Consider the following 22,310-nt stretch of genomic DNA (forward strand, 5'->3'; position numbering starts at 1 on the left):
GATTACGAACAACACTAACTTTTCAATGACTTATAGAGTTCGATGAGTAAAAAACTAAGATGACAGCTTGTCAAATACTTCGAAATTTTTACGTTGCAAATGTTTTAACAAATTTTACTTATAAATACAAGTTAAATCGTGTTGAAGATAATGTGAAAACAATGGTGCGTTCGTTGAAATCAGACTATGTTCATAATTGATCGTCAAATGTATGTGATTGTGATTACGGAGTAATCGTGACAATTTGGTTTGTTTACATGATTGTTGGATTCTATTGCAAACGACTATAGGTACATAATAATATGAGTGAGTTGCATGCGGACGTCCGTACAAGGTTACATCGTGCGGCCATTGTAGACTTTGGTAGTAAAATAAATTATCGCTTTAAAATGTGTTTATTTATTAATTAAGGATGATACGATATACCATATTCCTTTTTGACCTTCGTATCATAGTTTTTTAGCCCTTCACAACAAAAATAGGCATATTTATCACAAGAAACAAAGACTCATCTCTCCGTCACAGACAACTGTCGACTGAGGTCCGTTGGCCCTAAAATGACTATTTTAGGGCCAACGCGCGGGTGCCATTTTCTTGAGTGGTTTGGCCTGTCCTTACGCAGTAATATATATGTCAATGCTTTTATCACTCGTATCGGTAGAAAAAGCAACAGTCAGATAAATTAACAACCAAAATTACTTATCATTTTTTTTTTATTAATTGAAAACTAAACAATAACAAGGGTATTATAATAAATAACACTTTGAAAATAATATTATTATGACATATAATTAAAATAGAAAATTAATTACACTTGAGGTAATGTTTTAGAAAAATTAATTGATTCAACATAAAAAAATATGACAGGCGTCACCCGCGTCACTAACGTTAACTATTACATACTCTTTGGTCACATAATGTAAAAGCCGATCAATTGTTTGCTTTTAGGTAGGCGGTAGGACCAACAGACATATAAAGATGAAAATATTAATTATTATTTAATATTATACAGTGTGTTTTTTTTCGAACCCGACAAACTTTAAGGGTGTATTCTACGAGTGATTCCATCAAGAAAACACCCCCATATGTGGGGTCAAATCTCAATATTCTAGAAATGGCGGCCATTTTAAAGTTTTAGATCCTTAGTTTTCATAAAGTTACAAGCACCTAATCTAGTTTTTTTGACACAAAAAAACAGCAAAAATTTACATTTACTTGAATAACTTTGAAAATATCCCCCCTTTGATGAAATTTTTATGTATTCTTTAAAAAGTATTTGAGTTAAGCTAAACAATGATACCAAAACGGTATCTGTACGTCGAGGCAGTCAAGAATTATTGAAAGTTCAAACCCTAGTTCGATCGTTTTTTATTTTCATTTTCATTTTCATTTTCATTTTCATTTTCATTTTCATTTTCATTTTCATTTTCATTTTCATTTTCATTTTCATTTTCATTTTCATTTTCATTTTCATTTTCATTTTCATTTTCATTTTCATTTTCATTTTCATTTTCATTTTCATTTTCATTTTCATTTTCATTTTCATTTTCATTTTCATTTTCATTTTCATTTTCATTTTCATTTTCATTTTCATTTTCATTTTCATTTTCATTTTCATTTTCATTTTCATTTTCATTTTCATTTTCATTTTCATTTTCATTTTCATTTTCATTTTCATTTTCATTTTCATTTTCATTTTCATTTTCATTTTCATTTTCATTTTCATTTTCATTTTCATTTTCATTTTCATTTTCATTTTCATTTTCATTTTCATTTTCATTTTCATTTTCATTTTCATTTTCATTTTCATTTTCATTTTCATTTTCATTTTCATTTTCATTTTCATTTTCATTTTCATTTTCATTTTCATTTTCATTTTCATTTTCATTTTCATTTTCATTTTCATTTTCATTTTCATTTTCATTTTCCTTATCTTCTATCACGGGAGACCGTAACCGCTCAGGTTAGGTTAGGTTAGGTTAGGTTTTTTTTTTTTTTTTTTTTTTCGTAGGGAGGGGAAATCCTAATGGACACCTGACAGCCCGTACTGTCAGGTAGTGTCGGACTCTCACCGACTAAAACCCCTCCCTTTCCAGTCACCCCTGACATTATCAGGAACATTGTACACCTAATCTTATAATATTTCAAACTTAACTATACTTATAATCTATCACGGGAGACCGTTAGCGGTCAAAATAACTCACATTCTTTTGTATTTTTTATATTCTTTTTCTATTTTTTATAGTTTTTTTTTTTTTTTTTTTACGTCCTTTACCTTATTTTTTACTTTTTTATTATATACAATAAGTCTTAACATTATTTAACATGCCTTAATATACTACTTACATTATATGCTTATTTCATTTAAATCTTAACTTAGGGCCTTATTTTAATTATGATCTACATTATTTATAATACACTGTTTCTATGCATGTAGTGCATATATAATATATATACACTCATTTCAAGTTACTTATTCCTTAATATTACTTTATTTGGGGAACACCCAAATATTCCGAAAAACTTTTTTCCGAATTTGAAAACACCGAATATGTAATTTACGAAATATTCCAATACCGATTTTTTAAAATGCCGAATTCTAAAAATCACGTAAATAATAATTTCGAATATTATAATCACGAAGATTATTATTACGATTGTCAAATACACGAACGTTAAAAAATACGATTACTTAAGCTTACGAAAAATAAAATACCGATTTATTATAATCACGAAAAATTCAAATCCCGATTGAAAATGTGATAATTCATGATTTTGACAAAAAAACCATAAACGTCTTAAAAACCTTAGACCCAAAACCTAAAGATAGGTGCGACGACGGAGGAGCGTGTTAGGTGCACATAGATATCGAAAAACAAAGCGGAGCGCAGCGAAGCGGAGCGGAGCGTTTCAAATATAGAGCAAAACAATTGCTCGGAATTTTATGGTGTTTAACCTTAAAAACCTTAGGACCTAAACCTAAAGATAGGTGCGACGACGAGCAAAGCGAGGAGGAGCGTGTTAGGTGCACATAGATATCGAAAACAAAGCGGAGCGCAGCGAAGCGGAGCGGAGCGTCTCAAATAATATAGCTTAAAAAATATTGTACAATTGTATACGGATTATGCTGTTAATAAACACACTATTCTTAATAACTATTTCTTGTTAACTAAAATACATTCGGTAATTTGTATTTTCGGAATATTAAAACTTCGGGATTCGTAATTTTAACAATTCGATATAATAAAAAGTCGCACTTTTAAAACATCGAAATAATAATATTCGGAAAATTGACTTTCGTTATTTTAATATATATGTTGTTTGAAATTTCGTTTATTAACTATTCGTGATTTTCGTTATTCGGAAACTTAAAATTCGAGATTGTGAATTATTCGGAATTATGAAATTCGTAATTTTAAAAATCGTTATTTTCATATTCGTAAAAAAGTAATTCGGATTTATGTAGTGTACCCCTTTATTTGCTATATTTATGCAATAATCAAAAAAGACGCCACGGTTTTCCTTACTTACTACTATCTGGCATACGTTTTCGGCACTTATGTTGCAGTTTAATCTGTGTTCTAAATCATCCCTATGAGGACCATAGACGGGACACTCGAAAATAACGTGCGCGACCGTTTCGAACACTTCTGGGTCACATATGCATGACGGATTCTTCTTGCACTTGAATCTGTTCCAGTACTCGGAGAACCCGCCATGCCCCGTTAGGACCTGTGTTAGCGTGCCAGTGATTTGTAGTTTCCGTACGACTCGGTATGCATGTACGGCATCTGGGAAAAACATTTTGGTGACTGACGCGGTGGTACCTGACTTGTATCTGCGGTTCCATTCCTCGAGGGTATCCATGCGGATTTGCCGCTTGACGAATGAAACCGGACATAGGTCAAAGTGGGGTTTGCATTTCAGGGTTTGTGCCGCTTCTTTTGCCAATTTGTCAGCTTGCTCGTTGCCTTCCAGCCCTGCGTGTGCCTTAATCCAGAATAAACTAACTAGTTTATTCTGAGATTTGCAATGACTCAGATTGCTTCTGGTTTCAGCCGCTAGGGGGTGTGGAGCGTTGCTGTTGACAATTGTTTCCAGAGCCGACCTGGAGTCGCTGTATATACCGAAACTCGTCTCCCTCCGATCTCTAATGATCCTTGTTGCCCTACATATGGCCAACAGTTCCGCTTGGTAGACCGTGCAGTGCTGTGACAGCTTCAGCTTGACGGCTTTAAATTGGGATGTTCTATCCCAAAGTGATAGAGCAGCTCCAACCTTGCCATCAATCTTGCTGCCATCTGTAAATATTTTGACAGCATAGTTGCTGTGTTCTTCCACTTGTTGTTGGTCTGCCAGGCTTATGAACTGCAGGTCCATAACTCCATATGCTCGGCTGGGTGAGGAGTGTCGGCATATGCAACGACCCGCTCTATCTCTGCGTCCCTCAGGCTCGGTGGCGGTGCCCTTTTCCTGGCCTCATACAGGGCCGCTGTTTCCTGTATCCTAAGGTCCAGGGGAAGGATTCCGGCCAGTACAAGAGCTGAGTTCAGTGAGACAGTTCGGTACGCTCTGGTTAACTTTTGAGCAAAACCTCTTTGTACCGCGTTCAAATGCTTTTGGATGCCCAGTTTCTTGGATGCTTCCGCCCAAGCGCTTGCCGCATACATAATCACTGGCTCTACGGTCGCCACGTAGATGAGTCTAATGACCTCAGGATGAAGGCCCCACGTGATTTTTGCTGCTCTGGAGAGCTGCTTATATATGTTCAGAGCTTTTTTACAAACATCCGCTACATGGCTGTTAAAGGTCAGTTTGCTGTCTATGGTGAGTCCTAGAATTTTTATTTCGTTGGAGTAGCCAATGTCGACCCCGCCCATGGTCAGGACTGGTGTGTCGTATTTAAGCTTGTTCGTCATGAGCATAGCTTTCGTTTTTTGCGGAGCGAAATTGAGCTTATTTCTGACACCCCACTCCCGAACATAGGCGAGGGCGGCATTGGCCTGGAACTGAACGTCCTGTGCTGTTTCTGCGTCAAAGACCAAGACAACATCGTCGGCGAAAGCTTGGCAGTAGTGCCCTTCTGTCGCTAGGCCTTTCAGCAAGGGGTCTATGATCAGGTTCCAAAGTATTGGGCCACCTATTGATCCTTGTACACATCCTTTGCTGGTGCTTTTTGTGTGCTCTGCTCCTCCATATCTGACACTGACCATTCTGTCCTGTAGGTAGCTGTCTAGGATCTTTTTGATCTTTTTTGGGCAGTTTTCTTCAGCCAAACGGTTCTTAATTGCAGGCCACCACGCATTATCGAAGGCGCCCTCTATGTCCAGTGATACCATAACAGTCAGCTTTTTGGATCTAAGTGTACTGCGTATGTGGTTCACTAGGTCGTAGAGGGCGTCCTCGGTACCTTTTTGGGGCATGAAGCCGTATTGGCGAGTGCTGAGCCGCGGTACAAGGTGCCATTTTAGCCTGGTAACAATCATTTTTTCCAGAATCTTTCCCATCACTGGCAGGAGTCCGATGGGTCTGTAGGATTTTGGATTTTGGTAGTCTTCTTTATTTGGTTTCCTGAGGACTACCACTGTGGCCCTCTTCCAGATCGTAGGGAAGAGTCCCAACTCTAAACATTTATTTGCCAGTGAAAGAAAAAGTTCCGGATCCCTCATAATGATCTGTTCGCAGATGTCGGCCGTCAGTCCGTCCTCACCGGGGGCCTTCTTTGGATTGAACCCCTTTACTGTTTTCACTAGTTCAGCCATCGTGAATGGTGGTTCTTCCGGTGCGTTTTCATCAGCATTGTATTGTGCTGCTAGCTGTCGTACACGCTGGTGTTCTGCGCTATCATTTGTTTCTAGATCGGCTGGGTAGAAAACTTCAGCTAGCAGTCGTGCTGACTCTCTCAGGTCGAACTCTTTTCCGTTCTGAACCAGTGGAAGATCCTCTTGTCGCTTGGTGGTTCTGCCAATGACACGGTATATCCCTTCCCAGACACTTTCTCTATCCTGTTTGCCGCAGAATTCCTTCCAACTTTCCACTTGTGCCTTTTTGGCATGGGCTTCATATTTTTCTTTGGCTTGCAGGTATTCGTCTATGACTCCCTGTCTCCGCACGGGGGCTGCACACTTTATCCTACGTTTTTTGGTGGTGGTGTCTTTTTTAAGCTTACTGAGCTCTTCGGACCACCAAGGCAGTTTATATTTGTCATTAGGTTAATTAACCTTTGGGAGCTCTTCCCGGCAAGTTTTGGCTATTATATTATAAAAATTTTGAATGAAGGTGTCCAAATCTGTAATGTTATTTATATTTACTAAGGTTCCTAATTGACCACCAAGTACTCTTCGCATTACAGTCTCCACCCAGTAACAGCCTTGCAGGTCCTAGGGTGCTTTCTATTACTTTTATCTGCTCCAGGTACGGCTCAATAGCTTGATCGGGTTCAAAGTAGAATGAGACTGCGTGAATCTCCCAGGCTGTGGTTCTGATCTTTACCACGACAATGTTGTTGTTGGAGAGTTTCGGATATGGGATTACATCCAAGTCGTTGTCAAATACTGCAACGGCTGCCTTAACCACTCCGTCACTCTGATCATTGTTCTGGAAGATCCTGGCTGCCCCATAATTCCTCATCTCTCTGTTGCCACCCACGTATGGTTCCTGAAGCAGTGCGAAGGCAACTTTGTTTTTATTAGCCGCCTGGAAGACCTCAATAGTAGCTAATTGTTTCCGTTGCAGATTTGCCTGTATAACGCGGAACTGTTTGTCTATGTGTGAACTGTCTGTGGTGCTCGTTTTGTCCGTTGCTACCACCTTAGCAGTACGCTACCGACGACCGTGCAAGCGCATCCCATCTTTGCCTTATCGGGCATTGCGAATCAAACGCGTTGTGGTCTGTTCTGTCAAGTTTCGCTTGGCAGCAGTTCCTGCACGAGGGGGTTCCTCGTGCGAGCCAGTCGTCGCATGTTGCCTTCAGGTGGAGACCCCCGCAGTGAGAGCACGCGTCGACACTTTCGGTGCAGTACTTCTTGCCGTGTCCGTAGCCTAAGCACTGGGTACACTGCACCAAGGGAGACTGGTCAACCACGCGCACATGCTGCAGGTCCACATGAATTTTACCAGCGGTTGTTAGTCTGGCCCACATCTGCGGCGACACCTGCATGACAACGTGACTTTGCAGGGGATTTCTAGTACGCCTTCTGTACTTCACCGATACCCTGTAATCCTCCGGCTTGATTTGCTCCATCAACTGCTTGTTTTGATTTTTCAAAGACTTTATGATATCGTCGTCGGAATTATATGCCATCACATCCTTCAGCATAACCAGAGGGTCTTTGTTGGGTACTTCGTCTATTTGTAGACTTTGTCCAGAATCCCTAATTTTAGCGGTTAACCTGGACAGTTCTTCTTTGGTTTTGCAGGCAACAATGACTTTTTGATCTTTAGCCTTGCGTAGCCGGTCGACTTGTAGGCCACTGGTCTTCGCGTCCACCGCTGCTCTGATTTTCTCTATCACTCCTCCGCTAGTGTCATTTTCTTCGGTAGAAGATACGACGGCCGAGTGTAGAGACGTACGAGGTGGTGTACGAGCAGACTCATGCGATGCGCCAGCAACGACGCTTGCGTAAGTCATTTTCTCTGCGGTTTGCTGCAGTTTATCTATTTTTCTATGCAGTCCGTCCATGTCGAGGTCAACTTGCGACTCAATAATGCTGCTATGCCTATCAAGCCTCTCCTTCAGTTCAGCCATCTTCTCACCGGCCTCCTTGAGCTGGGCTGTATGGGCCTCCATGGCCTTTATAATATCAGGGGTGTGTGTACTCTCGGCCTGGATAGCAGGTGATGGCGAGTTTACCTGAGGCAGTCCCTTCGCGGCCTCTGCTTCTTTGACAAGCTGGTAGAGCCGTTCAACTGCTAGGGTTACCTCCGTTTTTATCTCCGCTTTGAGGTTGCGTGAGTTACCTAGATGATGTTTGGCCTTCATAAGGCAACCCTTGGCCTCCGACACTCTCTCTGATAACTTCGAAGTTGAGGGGGCGCTTTTTTGTACTTTTGGCGACTTATGGGTGCTCCCGGTTTCCCAGTCCCCGATACTGCGTCTGACGTTGGTAGTCATGGTTGAGTTAGAAGGACCGGCCTTCTCAGTCGTGTCAGACGCAGTGATCTTAGTGCCAGTTTTTGCGTCCTGTGTCCTCGATGTAGGTGTTCTGTGTCCGAACATTTTCAAGATTTACAATGGTACACCAAATACTCTATGTAAAGGTAGAGTCAAGAACAACGATAAAATATAAAGAATAAAATGTAGAGCCAGTTATATTGGCTCTATATCAATAATTTTATACTAATAACACTATTTTAATAAGTACAGTCAAGCAACTGAAACAGTAGCCTTGAGGTCAATAAACCTCTGGTCAAGGCAAAACAAAATGGTAATTTATAAAATAATAAAAAGTAGAGTCGAGTTATCCTGACTCTATATCAGCAATTATAACTAAAACGACACAATGTAAGAGGGTCAATAAACCCAATTATCAATACTTAATAAAAATATAAAAACTATTAATAAATGTTATGTAGAGTGTCACTAGACCCTACGCTCAACTTAAATACTAGGAAGAGGGCTCAATAAAACCCCCTAGGTCAAAATTACAAAGACAATATACAAATAAATCAAAATAAAAAAATAAAATAACTCTATGTAGAGTTAGTCTCTAATAGTCTCTATATAAATAAAGTCAATCTTAAGCTGGACCTAACACCGAAAACCGCATCCGGATCGGGTGACGGGTCACCGAGATACAGCCACCCGAATAATTTCAAGATGGCGGACAAGATGGCCGCCGAAAAATTCAATTAGCTATAACTCGAAAACCAGAAGACCTAGAAGGGTGCGGCTTCGAGCTAGGTGTGTGGGTTAATGTCGTCCAGCAGAATCTAGTGCAAAATCTATCAAAATATTTTGACTCTATGTAGAGCCGTTTAGTCGTGGGTCCTGTAGAGCTCTTTAAGGGGATCACAGATAAGAAATCCGCACGTCAATAGGACGCTTGGAACCAAAGATATGGGGGTTTGAAGGTTTTCAAGATGGCGTCCAAAATGGCCGCCGTCGGTCCAACTTTCGTCCCCCTTGTCCTAAACGGCTCGAGTTTGGGCTCGTTCTGTCGGGCTTGATGAGCACAATCAAGATATCTTATCAAAATATTTTTAAAGCATAAACACAGTAATGGTCAAAAAACAATAAAAAAATTACAAAAATATACACAAATCCTAAAATAAAATAGTTTTCCAAAGAAAAACTTCTGTTATTCTTAAAAATAGATTTGTTCTTGCGTTTAAAATGGAAAACAGTAGTCTAGCACTGACAGTTAGACCGCCAAGTAAATACCTAAATAATTAAAATGTCAATTAAACTAAAACTACTGCATAAAAAATTCTAATTTTTTGCTTCAATGTAGAGCTCATTAATGTCCATATAATGATGCAAAGAAACTCCTATGTCGTAGATCTTGTTTAGGAGTTATAGATTTTCAAAAATGTCACATTCACAAAAACGTTAATAATTCTTTGAAATTTTGAAAATTTTAAAAAATTAAAATTTTGTCACAACTAGCCGGTTGTAGAGACTGCTTCTCAGGTGTCCATTCTTGTCAGGCACCCGGGGATCGATGACCTCGTGGCCACGTGGTAATTGTTTTTTTGCCGATTGTACTTCTGCCGAAAGCGGCAAAAATCTGACAATCGGCAGGATCGTGGGGGTCACCAGACCGCACCTGGGCCGCAAAGAAAAAGTGGGGGTCGTCGATCGCTTTCACGAGAAAAACGACCTTGAAGATAATAATTTTCACTTTTTTGCGATTTCAACGCCCACTCTAGAGACTGGGGCGGGGAGGCAGACGACGCTAAGGGAGACTCAGTGCTGGAATGGGCTGCTGGGCTTGACCTACGGCTCTTAAACCGGGGGTCCGTGCCCACGTGTGTGCGGTGGCAGGAGGAGTCGATCGTGGATCTTTCATGGGCAACTCCTCCTGCTGCACGTCTTGTGTCTGGATGGAGGGTGGCTGAGGAGATGGTAACCCTGTCGGATCATCGACACGTCGTGTTTGAGGTGAACCTCCGGCCAGCTGGCCATACCATCCGCACGGACACTGCACAACGCCGCTGGGCATTAAAATCGCTGGACCGGGATAGCCTAGTTGCTGCTGCAACGGTAGCGTCATGGGCGGGAAGACCGGCCGAAGGCGTCAACGTAGAAGAGGAGGCCAATTGGTTCCGGGAAACGATGACGTCCATCTGTGACGCGTCGATGCCCCGGGCCAAGCCATCCACACGCAGAGGGGCGTACTGGTGGTCAGAGGAAATTGCGCAGCTGCACGCGGTTTGTCTCCGCAGTCGACGCCAGTACACCCGAGCACGGAGAAGACGCCAGGCAACGCAGGCCGAAAAGAGTACCGCCTATGACGCCTATCGGGAGGCCAAAAATGCGCTTCGTTTCGCGATTGCAGACGCGAAGGCTCGGTCCTGGAAGGAGCTCCTGGAGGGTCTCAACAGGGATCCATGGGGCCGACCGTACAAATCAGTACTGGGCAGGCTGCGTCCGTGGGTCCCTCCGTTGACCGAAACCCTGGAACCCGCTCTGGTAGAGACAGTGGTCAGCACACTGTTTCCCAGGGCCCAGGAAGGTCAACAAGACCCTCTCCCGTTAGACCCGACCACGTGGTCTGACGAGCTAGGAGTGAAGGATCCGGAGCTGGAACAAGCAGTCAGGCGTCTCGGAGCGCGGAACACCGCTCCCGGCCCCGATGGCATACCAGGACGTGTGTGGGTGCTGGCGCTCAGGGCTGGTTTATTCAGACAGTTCATCTGTCTGCTGAACCGCTGCCTGAGTGACGGCGAGTTCCCCACCGACTGGAAGGAGGCCACGCTGGTGCTCCTGAAGAAGGAAGGCAGGCCCGCAGACTCTCCCTCTGCGTACCGACCCATCTGTCTGTTGGACGAGGCTGGCAAGCTCTTTGAGCGAGTCATCGCCGATCGCATCCAGGCACACCTGAGACGGGATGGTCCCGACCTTTCGGATAGTCAGTACGGCTTCCGGATTGCGCGATCGACAGTGGATGCGATACTTCGCGTTCGCTCACTGTCGGAGCAGGCTGTGAACCAAGGGGGAGTTGCGCTGGCTATTAGCCTAGACATAGTTAATGCGTTCAACTCCATCCCTTGGGGAACCATTAGGGAGGCTCTTGTGTACCACCAATTGCCTTCCTACCTGCAGCGAATAGTCGGGTCATACCTGTCGAACAGGTTGTAACAACTCGGGTACTAGCAGGGAGATGAGTTAAAGACGAATTACAAGTTCACAATACTCATTTATTCATTGAATCAGTCGTTCTTATATAGCTAGGATTTAGGACACTCTTAACTACTGCGCATGCGCGGCCCCAGCGCTGTGCGGTGGTGTAGGCCTGCGCCGGTCGCGGCTGATATATAAACAGCTGGCGCGGGCGCGCAGTCAGTGGAGCGCCCGTCGTCGTGGGAAGCGGACGTCGAGCAGAGCAGCGGGCATCGGGTCGTCGGCGGCACCGCGAGGAGAGCGCGCAGGGCGCGCTTGGCCGATGAGTCATCACGCCGCGCTGTGGTATGCGAAGAATGCGGCTCTGGAATGCCGCCGCGCGTATGATTCACGTCGCATCGTCTGCGTATGCTACGCATAGTACTCCCCCTCAAGCGAAGCGTACGGTTTGCTTTACGGTCCGTCCTGACCGTGTTGTGTAGCTTGTAGATGCAGTTGTAGGTACTGCTGCCGACTCGTCTGCTTCTTTGCTTATGTAAGCTGGCTTGAGGCGGTCCAGTGATATCACTGCCGTGCGTAGAGGCAACCGTAACTTGTAGTATTTTTCGCTCCGTTCCAATACTTCGTACGGGCCGTCGTAGGGAGGTGTGAGCGGTTTTCTGACCGTGTCGTTGCGCACGAAGACGTGTGAGCATGTTCGTAGGTCCTTGTAGATGAATGGTCGCTCTCTCGTTGCTCGTGCCTTCTGCACAGGTGATATCGCGGCCATGGTGTCCGTCAGTCGCCGCACGTAGTCTGCATCTTCAATTTTGGACTGTGTAGGTACAAAAAAATCAGATGGTACTCGTAGAGTCGCTCCGTAGGTCATCTGCGCGGGACATAGCGCGTTTTCGCGTATCGCCGTGCGCAAGCCGAGTAGCACCGTAGGTAGTTCGTCGCTCCATGTCACGGTAGCGCCTCTCGCCATTAGCGCTGCCTTGAAGGTGCGGTGCCATCGCTCTACCTTGCCGTTTGCTTGCGGGTGGAATGCAGTGGTGTGGATCTTGATGCCGAATCTCTTCATCAGTGCGCTGAACAGCGAGGACTCAAATTGCCGGCCCTGGTCGGTTGTACACCGGATTGGCATTCCAAACCGAACCAGCCAGTTCTCGTAGAAGGCCTTGGCTACGGCTTCCGCTGTGATTTCGCTTACTGGTACTGCTTCAGGCCAACTTGTACAGCGGTCGATCATGGTTACACAATAGCGGTATCCGTTTGACGGTTGTAGCGGCCCGACGATGTCGATGTGGACGTGCTCGAACCGTGCGGATGGCGGGAACTCGCCGAGTGGGGTGACGACATGCCGATGTACCTTCGCACGCTGGCAGCTGATGCACGTCCTCGTCCATTCGCCTACGTCCTTGTTCATCGATGGCCAGAAGAACTTCGCTGCCATCTGCTTCTTGGTCGCTCGTATCCCCGGGTGGCACAGGTCGTGTTGCGCTTTGAATGCAGCACCACGGTATGCCGGCGGCAGGTACGGTCTGGGCGTCGCTGTAGACGTCTCGCAGGTGATAGTGTGACTCAGCCCCGGCAGTGCGACCTCTGTGAACATAAGATTGGATTGTGATCTTAGTTTTCTTAATTCCTCGTCCGACGATTGATCTGCGGCCAGTTTGTTGTAGTCGATGGCCGATGGACATGCTATCTCCTCTATACGTGATAGAGAGTCTGCCACTGCATTGTCTTCCCCCTTCACGTACTCTATCTTCGTGCAGAATTGGCTCACGAAGTGGAGTTGCCGCTCTCGCCGGGGTGTGTCACTACTGTTTGCCGGTCTGCTCATTGCGTAGGTGAGTGGCTTGTGGTCTGTGTAGATGGTGACGTCACATCCCTCTATTAGCCGTCTGAAGTGCTTCACGGCTGTGTACATGGCTAGCAGTTCGCGGTCGTACACACTGTAGCGTCGCTGCGTCTCGCTCATCGCTTTTGAGAAGAATGCCAGCGGTCTCCAGACTCCGTTGACGCGTTGCTGCAGCACCGCTCCTAGGCTGAGGTCAGATGCGTCGGTCATGAGTCCCAGTGAGCTGCCGTGAACTGGGTATGAGAGCGTGGTGGCTTCCAAAATGCTTTGGCGGCATTTTTCGAAGGCCGAATCCGACTCCGGCGTCCATTCAATCGGCGTCTTATCATTTTTCTTCCGGTTGTGTAAGTGTTAGTGACCCTGACTACTGAGCCGAAGGTCCCGGGTTCGATTCCCGGCTGGGGCAGATATTTGTTTAAACACAGATATTTGTACTCGGGTCTTGGGTGTTGATATTTATATTTAGTATCTATCTATCTATATATTTGTGTAGATATATCAGCTGTTCGACACCCATAACACAGGTTCTGCCTAGCTTGGGGTCGGATGGCCGTGTGTGAGATGTCCCCACATATTATTATTATTGTTTATTCAGCGCGCTTTGTTGCTCAGCTTGGCGAGGCAGGCACTCTCTGTAGAAGTTGAGGATTCCGAGAAAACGTCGCAACTCTACTACCGTCTTCGGTTTCGGGAAAGTAGAGATTGCCTTTATCCTCTCTTCTGTAGGTCGTATTCCTTCAGCTGATACTTCGTAGCCCAGAAAGTTCAGTTTCTCTTGACCAAATTCGCACTTGTTCACGTTCAGCGTCACTCCATACTTGTCAAGACGTTCCAGGACTCGTTCTAGAAGCGCTCTGTGCTGTTCTTCGTCTTCTGAATGCAGAAGGATGTCGTCGACGAAACAGAAGCAGCCCTCTATGCCTCGTAGGACCTCGTGCATGAACCGCTGGAACGTCTGACTCGCGTTACGTAGTCCGAACGTCATGCAGTTGAACTCGAACAGTCCGAAGGGCGTCGTGATGGCCGTCTTCTCTGCGTCTTCCTTACTCAGTGGGATCCAGTAGTACGCCATCTTCAGGTCGAGCTTCGAGAACACTCTGCTTTTGTTCAGCTGGTACGTGAAGTCCTGAATTCGCGGAATCGGGTAGCGGTCGGGTAGAGTGACTGAGTTGAGCCGCCTGTAGTCTCCACAGACGCGTAGGCCGCCATCCTTCTTTTTCACGATGTGCAGCGGGCTTGCCCAGGGGCTCTTCGACGGTTTGCAGATGCCCATCTCGATCATGCGCTCGAACTCTTCTTTTGCCACCTTGTATTTATCGGGCGGCAGGGGTCGCGGTTTCGCGTACACCGGTGGGCCAGTCGTCTCTATGTGGTGTATGACGTCATGCTTAGCCGGCGCCTTGAGTGACATCGGTCGCAGGATGTCCGGGAACTTCGTCAGGATGCTGTGGTACACTTGGTCGGAGCTGATGACGTAGATGGACTCTTCACTGGTACGAACTTCGATGGTGTCCACTGCGAGCTCCGTTATTCTGTCCACTAGTTTTTTCTTGTGCAGGTCTACCAGCAGCTTGAAGTTGCGCAGGAAGTCGGCACCGAGAATCGACGTTTTCACATCCGCCACTATGAATGTCCACTGGAAGCAGCGCCTGAGTCCTAGGTCCAGTCGTAGTGTTCGCTCTCCATAGGTGTTGATCGGCGTATCATTTGCCGCGTACAACTTGTAGGCGCTGTTGACTTGCGTTTTCTTCTTGTTGGTGGCGGCTAACACGGAGATGTCGGCGCCTGTGTCGACGAGGAAACGCTCTCTAGTGTTGCGATCGAAGACACACAGGCGGTTGCTTCCGCTGGCAACACCGACCTCCGCCACGGTCGGTGTCGGCTCTAGTTTTCCGACATTTTCTTCCTCTTGCAGCACGGGGATTCGCAGCGCGTTGCCCTGTCGCCGAATCGCCAGTGGTATTTGCATTCCCACGTATCAGTTCCCGGTCGTGGGGCTTGCCGTTGCCGTGACCATGACCTGGATCGGGACCTGGGACGTCCTCGGTAGGGTCTGCGCTCCTGTTGCCGGCCTCGCAATTCCGCTACTTCCAGCGACAGTTTTTCTAACTGCTTGCTAAGTACGCATAGTTGCGCCGAGACTGTGACGTCGGCTGTATTTGGCGTGTAAGTCGTGTGACTATTCTGTACTGCGGCTATCGTTGTGGGCTCTGAGTACTCCAGCATCTTGTCCGCCATCGCAGCTAGGGTGTCCAGTGACGACTCGGAGTTCACGGACAGCACGACACGTAGCTGAGCCGGTAGGTGGTCCAACCATTCGATGCGCAAGCCTTCTTCAGTTATAAGGCCGTTGCTGAGCTCGCGCATTTTCCGCAGATGCTGAGAAGGTTTCTGATCTCCCAGCTCTAGTCCTCGTATGAGCTGCTGGAAGTTCTTCACCTCGGATTTCTCATACACGGTGAGCAATCTTTGCTTAATCGTCGCGTATTTTCCTGTCTCGGGCGGTCGGTACAAAATATCCGTGACATGTTGAAGGTCCACTGGCTGCAGTTGTTGCAGCACGTAGCGGAACTTCTGGTCATCTGAAGTCTTCAGTGGGTCGATGACAGCTTCGAACTGCAGGAACCAGGCGCGAGGAATTTCACGCCAGAACGGGAGTAGTCGCGACTGCACGGAGATTGCAGCTAGCTCCGCTTGCTGATTGCTCGTCGACGCAGGTGAAGGTGCCAGTACCGGTGTGGCATCTTTGATCAGGTCTTCGGATTTTTCCATCTTCAGGTGTTCTTAAAGTCGGAGGGTCACCACTGTAACAACTCGGGTACTAGCAGGGAGATGAGTTAAAGACGAATTACAAGTTCACAATACTCATTTATTCATTGAATCAGTCGTTCTTATATAGCTAGGATTTAGGACACTCTTAACTACTGCGCATGCGCGGCCCCAGCGCTGTGCGGTGGTGTAGGCCTGCGCCGGTCGCGGCTGATATATAAACAGCTGGCGCGGGCGCGCAGTCAGTGGAGCGCCCGTCGTCGTGGGAAGCGGACGTCGAGCAGAGCAGCGGGCATCGGGTCGTCGGCGGCACCGCGAGGAGAGCGCGCAGGGCGCGCTTGGCCGATGAGTCATCACGCCGCGCTGTGGTATGCGAAGAATGCGGCTCTGGAATGCCGCCGCGCGTATGATTCACGTCGCATCGTCTGCGTATGCTACGCATAAGGTATATCAAGTACCCGGGCAGAGAGGGTATGTTTTCGCGGAGGGACGTCAGTTGCGGAGTTCCACAGGGGTCGGTGTTGGGCCCTCTTCTGTGGAACTTAGCATACGATGCGGTCCTGCGAGTTGAGCTCCCAGATGGTGTTAGCACAGTGTGTTACGTCGACGACACACTGGTAGTTGCTAACGGGGCCTCCTTCGAGGAGGCTATACCAAGGGCGGAAGATGCTGTGGCCAGAGTGATTGGCAAGATCCACCAGCTGGGTCTCAAAACAGCGCCCCACAAGACCGAGGCGTTGTGGTTCCACAAACTGCCTAGGAGCAGGGAACCACCTGACCTAGCGGTGCAAGTTGGTGATGCTCGTATCGCCATAGGACGGCATATGCGCTACCTCGGCCTAGTCCTGGATAGTCGCTGGTCATTCGAGGAACACTTCAAAAGGTTAGCCCCCCGGATACAAAAAGTAGCTGGTGCTTTGCACGGGCTGCTTCCGAATCTGGGGGGTCCTCGCGAAGGAGTCCGCCGCCTCTATACGGGAGTCGTGCGATCCATGGCCCTCTACGGAGCACCTGTCTGGTCGAAGAGACTGACGGGTGTCCGACGCAACCGAGCACTGCTCAACAGCGTCCAACGTAAGATGGCCATCCGCGTTGTTCGCGGATATCGCACGATATCGTACGATGCGGCGACTTTGTTGGGTCGCTTTCCGCCACTCGACATCTTGGCGGAAATGGACGCTCGAGTGTACCAGCGACTACACAATGTGGAAGTTGCCGATGCGGAGCCGGCATCAGCCATCCGGCGATACGAGCACCAGGTCGCTCTGGAGCACTGGCGGGAGCGGTTGGAGGAGCCGAGAAGTTGTCGGCAGCGAGCTGTCGCAGCCGTACTTCCGTGCTTCGACGCATGGATGCAACGACCGGGCAACCTCACGTATCGTCTGACGCAGGTGCTGACCGGGCACGGTTGCTTCGGTGAGTACCTGCACCGGATAGGGCGTGAGGTTGCACCGTCGTGTCACCACTGTGAAGGCAGCCTGGACTCCGCGCAGCACACACTTGCAGTGTGCCCAGCGTGGGAGTCCGAAAGGCAGATCCTGTCTAACAGGATCGGGCCGGATCTGTCACTGCCCTCAGTGGTGGCAGCCATGACTCGAGGCAAGGAGTGTTGGAAGGCCGTGGTCTCGTTCTGTGAGACCGTCATGGTCCAGAAAGAGGCCGCAGAGCGAGATCGGGAGAGGGCCGATCCAGCTCGGAGGCGACGGCGAAGGGCTCAGGCCAGGTGAGCCCGTCGCGTCCCTGTAGCCCGGGAGTAAGAATAAGGCTACGGTATCTCCTGCCCGTCGTAGAAGGCGACCAAAAGGAGGGTAGGGGCTGTGGGCGGTGAGGACGGGGGTCCGAGCCGCCGCATAATAGCGGCCCCGGGAAGAGCGGCTGTGCATGTGGCCATGTACAGCCGCGCAGGCTGCGAAGGAGTTGGGAGACCTTGAGTCTCCCGGAGAAGAGCTGCGGCACAGTGCGAGGTGACTCCGGTGCGTTCCCCTGGAGATCCCGGAGCACCTACCTGCACTGATGGTGGCCACCGAGGGGGTTTTAGTGGGTAAAAATCCCACATATCCCGCCTTCCTCCCCCGAGGTCGGCGGGAATCTTTCTGAAGATTTCCCCCCGTAAAAAAAAAAAAAAAAAAGCTTAGGTTAGGTTAGGTTCCCCCCCGAAGGGTTCTCGGCTTGTCGTGCCGGGGGGGCTGAGTAGCTGTAACTGTCGGGTCTGCCGCTATAACTCGACTGATACGGTGAAACCAAGAGGAACCCATGGGCGGCTAGCGTGTCCAGCCACGGGCATGCTTTTGCTTACGCCACCCGTAACCCTGGATGTACTGTGGTGGGACATCATAGGGTCGGGGGCCGCTCTCCTTGTGTGGGAGGGGCTGCGAGGAGAAAACCTCTGTAAAAAATCCAAGGTGGAGGCGGAAACGCCCGTGCGCGGTGCTATTTGATTAGTTTCCGGGCAACCCGTAACCCTTGGATATTTCCGAGGAACGGGGGCCGCTCTCACAGTTCGTGATAGGGGCCACGAGGAGACAACCTCTTCAAAAACCACGGGCGGCGGGTCTTAGGTCTGTGAATTCACAGGCTGCTAGACAGGCTTTTCTACAAGCCACCGCCGGCAAACCTGTTATCCCAAGGTGACGTGGTCATGTCTCGCGGCCTGGGACCAGGGAGCTTGCCTTAATCGGCCGGCTCAAGAGGAGAAAACCTCAATAAAAATCCTCAAGTTACTGGCGTTGTGGTACCTACGGGTCTAGCGTGGCGTCAGGCTCCTACTCGCAAGGGTAGGAGGCGGGGGAGTATCTCCGTCGTTAACGACCAACCCTGGAGAAGTCCCGCACTCCAGGTGTATTAGGGATATTTTAAAATGTTCATACTCGTGGGATCTAAACATGCAACAATCCAACAAAGATGAAGACGAAGTTGTAGATAGTAGGAGGCGTAGTTTAAGTAGGTTAAGTTTTGAGGTTGAGGAGGGAGAGGAGAGTAGTAGGAGTAGTAGTTATGAACATTGTGCTAAGGCACACACTTTGGGCACTAAAGCGGGCGGAAAGCCCGCGGAGCAAACTGGACTGAGACCGGGTTCCACCACCCCGGAATCGGTTCAGGGCTCTGGCCAAGGCGCTCGCGCCAAAAAGGGAGGAAAAAGGGACGGGGTCTCTGAGGGATCGATCCGAAGCGGCAGGGGTCGATCGCTCGAGTCTCCCGCCCATGTAAGCGAGGCTAGTGTGGTCATGCTAGAGTCTGCGGAATTTACAGACAGCGCGGAGAGCACTGCAGACGAGGAGAGAGTGGGTCCCTCTGGCAAATATTGGCAGAGTAGGTCCCAAAAACGTAAACGATCTGCGGTCTTCGACTCTGGAAGCGGCTCAGGAGGAAGCCCGAGCGGTGTGCCTAACAAGATTGGCACACCCAAAAGGGGCCGAGGCAGGCCGCCTACCACTGGCCAATATGTTGGCTTAGCAAAGGCCAAAGCTGAACTCGCGGCAGCCAAGGAGAAAGAATTACGGCTCCGCTTGGAAGAAGAGGTTGCAAACCATTCTCTGAAAGCCAGAGAGTCGTTTTCCCGGTTGGATCAGGCCATCTCCCAAACACTTGGGGATGGCGATAATAGACTGTCTGCTGACTTGCAGACAGTTATAGCCAATAACTTGGATGTTATCATGGACGTGGGGAAAAAGTCCCGAAACCTAAAGGGCACCTTTGTGCGGGCGATAAAAGATTCCGTCGAGGCAATTTCCACGGCTGTGAAAACTCTTAGTGTTCGGACTACAAACGAAGAGGTGGCTAAACTACAGGCTGATAATAATCGCCTGCAGTCCGAGGTCGAGCGCCTGAGAAGGGAGAACGAGGCACTCAGAGCGGAACAAGCGGACCTGCGAAGGGAGTTCCAGACTCTTCGCTCCGGCTTCGAAGCAGCGAATGGACGCCGATCCCCCTCCCCTGTTCCCTCGGTAGGCCCTAGGCAAATTGATGAGGCACGTCAGGTTTCACCGCCACGGACGGTACAACCAAGCCAACCCAGCCGGGCTGGGCCGCCGGCGGAGCGGGTGAGACCAGAATTCGCCGAGTTTGCGCGTGCTATAATGCTGGAGGTGGGGAACATGGTGGATGCCAAGCTCTCCTCATTAGAGTCGCGTCTGCCACCCGCTCCTCCGATGCGCCCTCCTTTAGCTGCAGATAAAAAGAAGGCGGAGGCTGCAAAGAAGCAGATCCAGACACCAAAAGGCGGTATAGTGGCTCAACAACCCGGACCAAGCCACAAGAAAAAGAAGGCCAAAAGAAAAAGAGGCAAGAAACCTAGTGGGCCCGCACCAAATGTGGCACCCAATGTGCCAGCACCAGTGGACCAAGACTCACCCTCACAACCCGTTCGGCCAAATAGGAGCGGGGAGACTTGGACTACTGTTGTTAAGCGTGGAACCAAGAAACGGGCGACAGTAGCAGCGTCCACTAAAGCGCCTTCTAGGGAACCCCCGAAGATTAAACTAAGACCTCCACGGTCTCAGGCCGTGGTTGTAACCTTACAGCCGGAAGCGGCGGGCAGGGGAATGACCTACGCCAAAGTCCTAACTGAGGCGAAGTCCAAGATCGATCTCTCTAGCCTTGGAGTTTCAGGGATGCGGATTAGGAATGCAGCCACGGGTGCCCGCATCCTTGAAATTCCGGGAATTTCAAGCAAGCCCGCTGCCGACGCTTTGGCAGCAGAGATCGAAAAAGTTATAGGATCTGAGACTGTAAAAGTGTCTAGGCCCACAAAGTGTGCGAGTCTACGCATATACGGTCTGGATGACTCTTCAACCTCGGAAGAGGTGGTTGAGGCAATTGCCCTTGTCGGAGGATGCCCTAAAGAGCAAATAAAAGTAGGAGAGTTACGTATGGGACCTTCTACCACGGGCAGTATGTGGGCTAGCTGTCCCGTCGCTGCTGCTCAAAAAATCAACAAGGCTAAACACCTCAGGATTGGTTGGACGTCAGCCTCGGTAAAACTGCAGCCACCGAAGACAATGCGGTGCTACCGTTGCCTTGAGGCAGGACACGTTGGCGTCTGTTGCCAGTCGGAGGTGGACCGCAGTAACACTTGCTACCGCTGTGGGCAGCCTGGCCACAAGGCCAGCACCTGCAATGCCGACCCTCACTGCTCCATATGCAGTGCCGCTGGTAAACCGGCCAACCACAGGGTGGGTGGTAAAGCCTGCGTTCCTCCCTCGAAGAAACAGCGGAAGAAGACCTTGGCGGCCACACAACCGCTGCCTACCAGTGCCTCGGCTAATACTGAAGCTGCAGCGGCGGTGGAAGAAACAATGTCCAGCTAGATGGCCCTCAGAGTTCTCCAGGCGAATATCAACCACTGTGAAAGCGCTCAGGACTGTACCAGAGCATGGCGCAGTGGCTGATACACTTGGCGGTGGTGTCCGAGCCATACTATGTGCCTCCAGACTGGGTCTCGGACCGGGATGGAACGGTGGCCCTGGTATCGCGGGGTGCCGTTGGCTCCCCTCCTTTTGAAAAGGTAACAAAGGGAAGGGGATGCGTGGCGGCACTGTTGGGCGGAATAGTGATCATTGGATGCTATTTCTCGCCCAACAGGAATGTGGCGGACTTTGAACATTTCCTCGCGGAGCTAGGATCACTGGTTCTGCAAAGTCGACCATACCCAGTCATTGTGGCAGGAGACCTGAACGGGAAATCAGAGGCGTGGGGATCCCCGGTGCGCAATGAGCGTGCTGAGCCTATGGAGGATTGGCTTGCCCAGGTGGGACTTTCTGTTCTCAACCGGGGGTCAGAATGGACTTGTGTGCGTCACAATGGGGGTTCCATTGTGGATGTCACGTTCGCGAGTCCCGCACTGGAGCCCCGTGTCCAGGGCTGGAGGGTTATAGTGAATGTGGAGACTCTGTCAGACCATCGGTATATCCGATACGACGTCTCCGCAACACTGGATACCACGCGCTGGACCAATATATGTGGCGCCGGTCCCCGTTGGGTATTAAACCGCCTGGACCGCGAAGCACTAGAGGAAGCGGCCATCGTCCATGCTTGGGCATCAAGCCCGGAAAGCCTTCCGCATGTAGATGATGAAGCCAACTGGTTCCGGGAGACTCTGTCGCAAATATGCGATGCAGCTATGCCTCGCGCCAGACCAATTCCTCCCAAGAAGAAAATGTACTGGTGGTCTTCTGAAATCGCGGAACTACGCCGCGCATGTATGTCGGCTCGTCGCCAGTATACCCGACACAGAAGACGAACCAGGCGTAGGAACGATGTCCCCCCAGACGCCGAAGAAGTTGCCCTATTTGCCATATACAAGGCAGCCAAGAAGGCAATAAAAATTGCAATACGGCGGTCCAAGGAGGCTGCTCGTAATGAGATGCTGGAGGCCCTAGACGTGGATCCCTGGGGCCGGCCGTACAGGGCTGCGAG

At 49.0% G+C, this 22,310-nt stretch overlaps 1 protein-coding gene across 1 annotated transcript; it reads left to right on the forward strand.

Moving 5' to 3' along the window:
• The first annotated feature begins 18,778 nt into the window (after positions 1-18,778).
• Positions 18,779-21,202, forward strand: LOC105395482. The gene has a single exon (XM_011567439.3). It carries the CDS (start codon positions 18,779-18,781, stop codon positions 21,200-21,202), a length of 2,424 nt encoding a protein of 807 aa, XP_011565741.3.
• The last annotated feature ends 1,108 nt before the right edge of the window (positions 21,203-22,310 follow it).

The sequence above is a fragment of the Plutella xylostella genome, chromosome 13, assembly GCF_932276165.1.
Source record: "Plutella xylostella chromosome 13, ilPluXylo3.1, whole genome shotgun sequence".
NCBI classification, from domain to species: Eukaryota; Metazoa; Arthropoda; class Insecta; order Lepidoptera; family Plutellidae; genus Plutella; species Plutella xylostella.